This window comes from Oncorhynchus mykiss, chromosome 15 (genome assembly GCF_057628025.1).
Source record: "Oncorhynchus mykiss isolate SJ-2025 chromosome 15, ASM5762802v1, whole genome shotgun sequence".
In the NCBI taxonomy this organism is placed as follows: Eukaryota; Metazoa; Chordata; class Actinopteri; order Salmoniformes; family Salmonidae; genus Oncorhynchus; species Oncorhynchus mykiss.
This window is the reverse complement of record NC_143036.1, coordinates 13,944,336-13,954,940: the sequence shown is the minus strand read 5'-3', so window position 1 is coordinate 13,954,940 and position 10,605 is coordinate 13,944,336. Positions and strand designations below refer to the sequence as shown.

The 10,605-nt window shown below is 41.7% G+C and overlaps 1 protein-coding gene across 1 annotated transcript in view; it reads left to right on the top strand.

Moving 5' to 3' along the window:
* Positions 1–279: 279 nt before the first annotated feature.
* LOC110489604 (protein AF-10) overlaps positions 280–10,605 on the top strand; it is an 83,413-nt gene continuing 73,087 nt past the window's right edge. Inside the window, 2 exon segments of the mRNA XM_036943723.2 lie at positions 280–3,876; positions 9,153–9,232. Coding sequence (XP_036799618.2) covers positions 3,714–3,876; positions 9,153–9,232 — 243 coding nt within the window. The 5' untranslated portion in view covers positions 280–3,713.

The window sequence follows — 10,605 nt, the reverse complement described above, 5'->3', positions numbered from 1 at the left end:
GCCTTTTGTGGAGCGGTATGCACATCCATATAAACACCCAGTGCTGGTTTCCGAACGCTGTCCAATTAAAATACACCTTGAAAGCAGCCTACCAAACGCCGTCCAATTACAATACACATTGAAAGCAGCCTACCAAACGCTGTCCAATTACAATACACATTAAAAGCAGCCTACCAAACGCTGTCCAATTAAAATACACGTTGAAAGCAGCCTATCAAAATGCATATTTATTATTTTCTGATTTCCCAATTTCTTTCAAAGAACATTAAAATGTTTATTAGAAGTGTTTTTTATTTTGTCATTGACAACTGATATTGTACATTTTTAAGCAGAAACAAATATTTAGGCTTCTAACTATTTACCCCAGTCATTGAGCATAAGCCCAAAAGGTACAGTTAATGAAATGTAACAAGCGATACAAAAGGGGTGTGTAAAGACAAAGTCAAGAAAGCTATAATTATGTGGTTGACTTAATACGGTTAAAAACATACAGGCCAAGTGTAAACGGATAGAATAACCTTTATTTTTTTTAGCGGCATTGTTTTGGAGTGAATGGGGTAAATTCGTTTTTTAGTTTTTCTCCAATGAAAAGGGTTACATTTCACGTTGTCAGGGGCAGGGGCAGCGGAAGCAACTTGGTGTCAGGACAACTGTTTCTGCTATGTTGTCGACGTTCTAAACAGGAAAGACCTAACCCTGACAAATACTATAGCCTTCATCATACATAATATTCTAAACGTGCACAACTCGAACGAGAAATATATAACATATGATATTAAATCCAAGATATCAACAACAATATTTTTCAAACTTGTATCTGACTTTGGATCCGAGTGGCACTGATTGACAGAAAATACTGACGGGATGGACAGTTTTTCAGACGCAGAAATGTCTCTGTCTCTCTCAATTTCAATTCAATTTAAGGGATTTATTTGCATGGGAAACACATGTTAACATTGCCAAAGCAAGTGAAGTAGATAATAAACAAAAGTGAAATATATAAAAATGAACAGTACACACACACACACACATTCTCTCTCTCTCTCTCTATCTCAATTAAATTAAATGCAATGGCTTTATTGGCATGGGAAACATATGTTAACATATCTCTCTCACTCCATTTAACCGTTAAAGTGTAGGCCTACTACATCAGTGGAGATAAAATTGGGCAGGTCAGGGCGAAACATGAGAGGCTACCTATTGTGCCGATTCCAAAGCGGCAAGTCTCATGAATCAGTCATCAGCTCTGCTCACGAGCTCAACCCCACGTCCCAAACGCCAACCACGTCCACAACAAACAACATATCATATAAGCTGTGGAACACCCAAATACATTTTACAAGTTGTGAGTGAGTTCATATGATGTTGATGCAAGAAGATATTACAGTTCAGTTGGCTATTTTCTAAAATACATAGAAAAATAATTTCCAAAATATTTCCAAGTTAGGAATTTTAAATATTGATGATATTCACAATTCAATTGAGTAGGCTACCAAAGTCATTGAGTTGTATCGGCTCATGACCAAAAGTAACTGCAATGTTGTGCAGTGGATTAACCTATAGGCTATAGGCCTAAGAAATGACACAACTTCATTTCATATGTGCATGCTACATTGGCCTAAGGTTAGCCTACTATTTGTGCAACATTAGTTATTACCATGCCTATGTGATATATTAGACCTATGTTTGTTATATGCCTATATGAGTTTTCTTCCTATATATTTGACACTGACCCCTTTCAGCAGTGCACGTCACTCTAAAAGGAAGCCTACAAATTACCTCCGCAGTTTCCATTAGTAAATCCGTTATAGAGGCACTACATTTTAATAGGAAGCAGCGCAGAGGTAATTTTATCTCGCCAATGCATGGGCCGGCCCTCTTCTCTTTGAGCACGAAGAGAGCACATGTACGGGCAGACTTAGACTTTAATCAAGTGCAAGTTGTAAAAATAATTTGCTATTTCAGTGTTTCAGTAGCCTCCAACCCTCCGACAGCTGCCCCCCCCCCCCTCGCCTCCCTTTGTTCTCGCCAACTCTAATAGGTTTTCCCCTGCCACACACAATTCCCTGTTTTTCCTTTTTTCTTTCCCCCTCTTCCCCTTTTTATCCTTGTTTTTTGCGGTGCCTTGTGGACTGGAGCATTTGAGCAATTTGAAATTAAAGCCAACAATAGGGAGCCCCTCCCGGGGACATCTCGCTCTCCATATTACACGGAGGACGCTCGTGTGCTCTCGCGCATTATTGGCAAGTCATTACGTTTCTCTGGAAACCAAACTGGGAGGGAACGGGAGACTTCTGAGGGCTCGCAGACAGTGACGCAAGCTGCTGGCAGATGCGCTTGCAGACTAAACCCATGCATGTTGCAGAGTGCAGCTTCTCTGAATGATTCAACCAAGATTATGTCATTACAAGGTTTTAAAACAAAAGTGAAATGCAGTTTTATTTAGATGCGTGCTTTTGCATTTCACGTTTCCATTTATTGTGTAAAGCGGAAGCAATTTATTGAGTTCATTATTATAAGTAAACATTGCAAAAACAAATCTTAATTTGATAGGCCCAGATGTGTTCTTTAAAAATAACAGTTAATAGGTTATTTCGGATTTATTTTAGCTCATAATCTAACTGTTGAGTGTTTCACGAATTAAAGACAACACAAGTGGCATAGGCGTTAGGAAAGAGAAATAAAAACCAAGTAAATAAATAAGTAAAATAAACAATATTTCAGCTCCATTCATGGTGTATGTAGCTAGGCTTATATAGCCTTCCAAGTTTTTCTATAACTGAAAATTCATGCAGCAATGTTTGAGAGTAATACTCGTTTGAAAGCCAGAGTAATTCCACACACATTTCTCTCTCACATGGCCTATTCCTTGTTCCATTTTGCAACACACACACACACACACACACACACACACACACACAGAAGGGAAATGAGAGTGAAAATACATTGGTGGCCAATGACAGTGGCACAAACAGACAAGTCTATGTTTTATGTTTTAGGCACACTGTCAGATGTGCATAGGCTACTATAGAGTGGGGAACCATGACATTTTCATATGCAAATAGCATTTATTTCCATAGTTACAATGTCCTAATGCGCAATAAATGACATTATACTCTTTGAGAGCAAAATTATGTCTAGGTTTTCTAAATATGACTTTAAATAGACCTTGGCTACATCTAAAGGCTATTTACAAAGTCTTAGATGACAACAACAGCCTGCATAAACAATGGAGTAATATTCATTCATGTTTTTTGCTATAATAACTTAATTCATATTTGTAAATACCTCATGTTGATGTATACAATGTTGCCAATAGTCAATCGTTATTTGTAACAACCACGCATTGTACTGTTACAAAGTTTCCAAGCAGTTTCCTTCACAACACTTTGGTTTTAAAAGGCCATGTGGAACCAAAATGGCGCCGTGCACATTGGCAACACTCTGAGCAAATCATATCCATCCGTTCTGACTTGTCACGTGCCGTGCGTGCTGACGTACTTCCACTTCCCGAAGGGCCGCTTCATCTTGCTCGCGATGTGTGTATCCTTCTTTAAGTGGAAAAAATACGGTGTCAAAACGGAATGTAAACACGACTAAAACATGATCTTTCGACAAAGTGGGACCTAAACGCGCTGTCACACTGGGTAGATGAGGATATTCTGCAAAGGTTTCGGTGCATTGTTGTCTTCGTATGTCCACTTTCTCCGTAAATGGTCTCCGGCGAGCTGTGCCTGGCAGCGGACAACGACTTCTTGGCGAATAATATGAAGGAGATGATTGGAGGTTGCTGCGTGTGCTCAGACGAGAGAGGCTGGGCAGAAAACCCTCTAGTATACTGTGACGGTCACGGCTGCAATGTTGCAGTCCATCAAGGTAAACACCGGATAAAATCCTAAACATTAAACATGGAATTTGCTTGACGAACATCCGATAACTAGCTCAGGCTAGGTAGCGCGGTTGATGGTCTGCCAGGAAGCTAGCTAGTAACGTTAGCTAGCTAAGCTAACTCATTTTGCTAACTACAATAGCTAATAGGCAAGTGTATAGCTAGTTACTGTAACATGGTTAGCTAGTTATATCCAATCGACTGTTTGCGCGTTTGTCCTGACCTACCTAGCCAGTTAGCCTTCCTATCTAGTAGGTATGAAGTTGGCTAAGGTAACTAACTAGCTAACTAACGTTAACTAGCTAGATGGATAGTATTTTTATAGCTAGCAGCTTGTAACAGGCTAATTTGATGCTCCATTAACCGTTATGGATATGTACTGTTCGATACATGTTTGGTCAAATCGAGAACGAAGATAGTACAGTATTGCCAAGTTCAGGTTGGTCGAAAATTCTGCTACGCCAAACCGTAACGTTACCTACCCTGTAAGGCTAATGGGCCATCACATGAACGTTAGCCCGTTACAATCTGCCAGGAAGAATTTTTGTAGTTGTCAACATTGGCTGTGTAGCCTGGCTATACAATTCGTTGAAATGGCATTTCATAGCTCAAACGTGCTAGCTAACGTTAACGTGTTACTTAATTTGTCTTACCACACTAGCTAACGTTTTTATCCGTTATGATATCCTGCAAGCAAATCACATTATTTTCCCAATGTATTGCTAGATACGTTCTGTAAAACAAGCGGTGAAGTAGTTAGCTAGCTATAGTATGTTGTCAAAATATTGTTAGCTAGCTACTGAGTTTGACTGAATGAACCTGTGTACCAAGTTTGTCTGCAACACACTGACCCAAACAACAATGTCAACGTCACTCAGATTCTGTTGACAAAGTCACAATCAGAACTAGGTATCCAGTCGACACAGTCAATATTGGTGATTTTGGCTTTGTGAGACAGAACCTGCCCAGTAATTGTATTTTTATTGTTGATCGTTGTCATGTGATTGAATATATGTCTTCATACACGTATTTAGATCTGATTGGGAGCCCCATTAGCTAGCAACAGCTAGTCAGTCTTCCTGGGGTCCGACAGATAACGAAAAAGACACTACAGACGAAATTACATTTATTTGTGTTTTTCCTTTATTTAACTAGGCAAGTCAGTTAAGAACAAGTTCTTATTTTCAATGACGGTCTAGGAACAGTGGTTTAAAAGCCTTGTTCAAATGCAGTATGACAGATTTTTACCTTGTCAGCTCGGGGATTCGATTTTTCGACCTTTCGGTTACTAGTCCAATGCTCTAACTACTAGGCTACCCTGCCGCCCCAAAACATACATAAACTAAACACACCTATTTGTACATATTATTAAACACAGCCTATATGGTTTACGTGTGAATTAATCAATAGCTAATCAACACACTGACGCCGTTGTAACAATCACTGACCTCTCTGTCCCCAACAATAGACAGCATAACAATACCCTTTTTTATCGTCAGTGGATTATCTTTGTTCATTAAAGTGGATTACGTGAGTCAGTCAGATGTGAGATAATCTGAGAGGACAGCAGAGGTATCTGGAGTGCAGCATGTTTAGACTCGCACACTCAGTAGTGACCATGATTTAGTGCATATAGGGGAAATACTCCCATGAGCTTGGTGTATAGGCTACACCTGGGTTATGTTCAGTAGGTCACCGGGCTGGTACATTGGCAGTCTGTGGCAAAATGTTTAGAAACAGAAAGCAAATCGTTTTTTTTTTTATCAGACACGTTCATCTAGTACCATGCCATTAAAAAATATATGTGTATGTGTTTCCTGCCTATAACATGTCTTTATTAAAAACGTCCATGTGATGTCAAGTGATTTACCGTTGTAGCACGGCCTCCCAGGACACAATTCATCAATGTCCACCTCTGGAGGTGTCATCCAGATCTGGCATCATTTGCACTATTCCTTGTATTGGTCTTGAAATAATTTATCCAGATAAACCATGAAGATATGTAAAATAACGATCACCCATTGAGTTATAAAAGAGAAGTGCGAATATATATTTTTATTTGGTTGTATAAACCATGTCTTGGGCTGTGAGTTTTTGGTTCTATAACAAACTAACCTTGTTTAGTCATGTTTCCTGGCTGGCTAGCTAGCTAACAACATGGTACCTTGGCTATGCAATGGGAAAACTGAAATGGGATAGATAGCCAATTCAAAGAGATGCTCCAAAGTTTGGATGGATAGGGGAGGGTTTCGCCGGTCGGGTTGTCCTTGTCCTGTCGCACTCTAGCGACTCCTGTGGCGGGCCAGGCGCAATGCACGCTGACACGGTCGTCAAGTATACAGTGTTTCCTCCGACACATTAGTGCGGCTGGCTTCTGGGTTAAGCGAGAAGTGTAAAGAAGCAGCGTAGCCTGGCGGGGTTGTGTTTGAGGACGCATGGCTCTCGACCGTCGCCTCTCCCGTCCATACGGGGGTTGCAGAGATGGGACAAGACTACCTACCAATTAGATATCATGAAAAAGGGGTATCAATACGCCCAGTCACTACAAAGATGAGTTAGGCATATTTCCTAACTCAGTTGCCGGAGACGAAGGAAACCGCTCATGTTTCAGCTTTCACCATAAAGCCAATGGTGACTTTAAAACAGTTGCATAGTTTAATGGCTGTAATATGAGAGAACATGAGGATGGATCAACAACATTGTAGTTACTCCACAATACTAACCTAAATGACAGATTGAGAAAAAGGAAGCCTATACAGATATTTTTTTTTAATTCCAAAACATGGATCCTGTTTGCAAAAAGGCAGTAAAGTAAAACTGCAAAAAAATTGTCAAAGAAATAACTTCATATCCTGAATACAAAGCGTTATGTTTGGGGCAAATCCATCACAACACATCACTGAGTACCACTCTCCATATTTTCAAGCATGGTGGTGGCTGCATCATGTTATGGGTAAGCTTGTCATTGGCAAGGACTGGGGAGTTTTTTAGGATAAAAAAAAAAAGAATCTAGAGCTAAGCACAGGCAAAATCCTAGAGGAAATCCTGGTTTAGTCTGCTTTCCAACAGACACTGAGAGAGACATTTACCTTTCAGCAGGACAATAACCTAAAACATAAGGCCAGATAATATACTCTGGAGTTGCTTACCAAGACGACGTTGAATGTTCAGAGTGGCCTAGTTACAGTTTTGACTTAAATTGGCTTGAATATCTATGGCAAGACTTGAAAATGGCTGTCTAGCAATGATCAACAATCAACTTGACAGAGCTTAAGGACATTTCGGGAAGAATAATGTACGAATAGTATACAATCCAGGTTGGCCAGATGTTCAAAGTTAATTGCTGCCAAAGGTGATTCAAACATGTATTGACTCAGCGGTGTGAATACTTACGTAAATGAGATATTTATGTATTTAATTGTCAATAAATTAGCAAAATGTTCTAATGTTTTAACTTTTTAATTATGGGGTATTGTGTGTAGATGGGTGAGAAATAACATAAATTGAATCCATTTTTAATTCAGGCCGTAACACAGCAAGGTGGAATAATTCAAGGGGTATGAATACTTTCTGAGGGCACTGTATAGAAAATTAGACTAAACCCAGTGGTATCGCGGTGTTACTCTGTATCGCGGTGTTACTCTGTATCGCGGTGATACTCTGTATCGCGGTGATACTCTGTATCGCGGTGATACTCTGTATCGCGGTGTTACTCTGTATCGCGGTGTTACTCTGTATCGCGGTGATACCGCTCGGTCTGGTGATACTTGGCCTGGTTTCATGCCATTAGCAGAATGTTGGTTATGCAGAGTGCTGCTATGGCATCGTGGTGTGTGGTATTAACCCAGTGTTGTCCTCTCTGCAGCGTGCTGCTATGACATTGTGGTATTAACCCAGTGTTGTCCTCTGCAGAGTGCTGCTATGGCATCGTGGTATTAACCCAGTGTTGTCCTCTCTGCAGCGTGCTGCTATGGCATCGTGGTATTAACCCAGTGTTGTCCTCTCTGCAGCGTGCTGCTATGGCATCGTGGTATTAACCCAGTGTTGTCCTCTCTGCAGAGTGCTGCTATGGCATCGTGGTATTAACCCAGTGTTGTCCTCTCTGCAGCGTGCTGCTATGGCATCGTGGTATTAACCCAATGTTGTCCTCTCTGCAGCGTGCTGCTATGGCATCGTGGTATTAACCCAATGTTGTCCTCTCTGCAGCGTGCTGCTATGGCATCGTGGTGTGTGGTATTAACCCAGTGTTGTCCTCTCTGCAGCGTGCTGCTATGGCATCGTGGTGTGTGGTATTAACCCAGTGTTGTCCTCTCTGCAGCGTGTTGCTATGGCATCGTGGTATTAACCCAGTGTTGTCCTCTCTGCAGAGTGCTGCTATGGCATCGTGGTGTGTGGTAGTAACCCAGTGTTGTCCTCTCTGCAGCGTGCTGCTATGGCATCGTGTTATTAACCTAGTGTTGTCCTCTCTGCAGCGTGCTGCTATGGCGTCGTGGTCTGTGGTATTAACCCAGTGTTGTCCTCTCTGCAGACTGCTGCTATGGCATCGTGGTATTAACCCAGTGTTATCCTCTCTGCAGCGTGCTGCTATGGCATCGTGGTGTGTGGTATTAACCCAGTGTTGTCCTCTCTGCAGACTGCTGCTATGACATCGTGGTGTGTGGTATTAACCCAGTGTTGTCCTCTCTGCAGACTGCTGCTATGGCATCGTGGTGTGTGGTATTAACCCAGTGTTGTCCTCTCTGCAGACTGCTGCTATGGCATCGTGGTGTGTGGTATTAACCCAGTGTTGTCCTCTCTGCAGAGTGCTGCTATGGCATCGTGGTGTGTGGTATTAACCCAGTGTTGTCCTCTCTGCAGCGTGCTGCTATGGCATCGTGGTATTAACCCAGTGTTGTCCTCTCTGCAGCGTGCTGCTATGGCATCGTGGTATTAACCTAGTGTTGTCCTCTCTGCAGCGTGCTGCTATGGCATCGTGGTATTAACCCAGTGTTATCCTCTCTGCAGCGTGCTGCTATGGCATCGTGGTATTAACCCAGTGTTGTCCTCTCTGCAGCGTGCTGCTATGGCATCGTGGTATTAACCCAATGTTGTCCTCTCTGCAGCGTGCTGCTATGGCATCGTGGTATTAACCCAGTGTTGTCCTCTCTGCAGCGTGCTGCTATGGCGTCGTGGTGTGTGGTATTAACCCAGTGTTGTCCTCTCTGCAGCGTGCTGCTATGGCGTCGTGGTGTGTGGTATTAACCCAGTGTTGTCCTCTCTGCAGCGTGCTATGGCATCGTGCAGGTGCCCACTGGACCCTGGTTCTGCAGGAAGTGTGAATCTCAGGAGAGAGCAGCCAGAGTGGTGAGTCTGACCAATAGAGTATCAACACCGTATTCTCAGCAATGTGTTTTATACTACAGTTTCCGCTAATATTTAGCCGGTACTTTATAGGAAATTGTGTTATTACTATCTGCTACTTCCTTCAAAGAATTTAACACAATTGGCAACTTCCTGGTAGCAAACAGTACCGTATAGTGCTTATATTAAAGGATCCAAAACAAGTAGTAAATTGGATATTAGTGTAAAATGTTTACATTGTGGCAAGATCTGACAGAGCCATCCAGCCATGGCAGCATCAGACATGCTTAAGAAGCCCACAGTATATTTCTCATAGGGAAAACAACAGCATCCCTGCCTGTACCTTCCTCAGCCTGGCTGTAGAAACAGTTAAACAGTGCAGTCATACTCGCTTGTGATATTGTGTGGACAAAAATTGTCGGGAAGAGGATTTTCTTTATTTTTTCTTCTGAGGGATGGTAGGTATCCTGTAGGAGTAGCTGGTGTGAAATGGGCAGGACTGGAGGGATACACACACAACACACTTGCTCTATCATACATGGGAAAGGGAAACTGTCTTGGGCATCAGATAGTGGGTTTGTGTTTTAGGAGAGGTTGGGGTGAACTAGGCTCTCCCTTCCTCATAGTAGTAACCACACAGTATGACAGAGCTGGATGTGGGAGCTATGCCATCGAAGCCCACTTACACCTATTTGATAGTGTTGGATCAGTGATTACTGAAAATACTAGGTGTGTAAGAGTGTGTATGAGAGAAAGGGAGTAGGGTACATGCGTGTGTGTGTATCTATAGTATGTAGTGCCTTCAGAAGGTATTCACGCCCCTTGACATTTTTCAGATTTTGTTGTGTTAGTCTGAATTTAAAATATATTAAATGTATATTGTTTGTCACTGGCCTACACACACAATACTCCATAATGTCAAAGTGGAATTATATATATATATTTTACATTTGTACAAATTAATAAAAAGCTGAAATGTCTTGAGTCAATAAGTATTAAAAAGTCCTTAATTAACAAGTCCCATAATAAGTTGCATGGACTCACTCTGTGTGCAATAAGTGTTTAGCATGATTTTTGAATGACTGCCTCATCTCTGTACCCCACAGGGAGGCCAATGGGGACTTTAATGGCTTTAATGGCTGTGATATGAGAACTGAGGATGGATCCACAACATTGTAGTTACTCCACAGTACTAACCTAATTGGCAGAGTGAAAAGAAGGAAACCTGTACAGAATACAAATATTCCAAAACACTGTTTGCATCCATGCAGTAATTAGATTTATTAAGAACGACATTAGCCGATGCCAATGGCGACAGTTAGTCTTACTGGCGTATGACACATAACGAAAAACACATTGCAGGTTCCATACTTTAC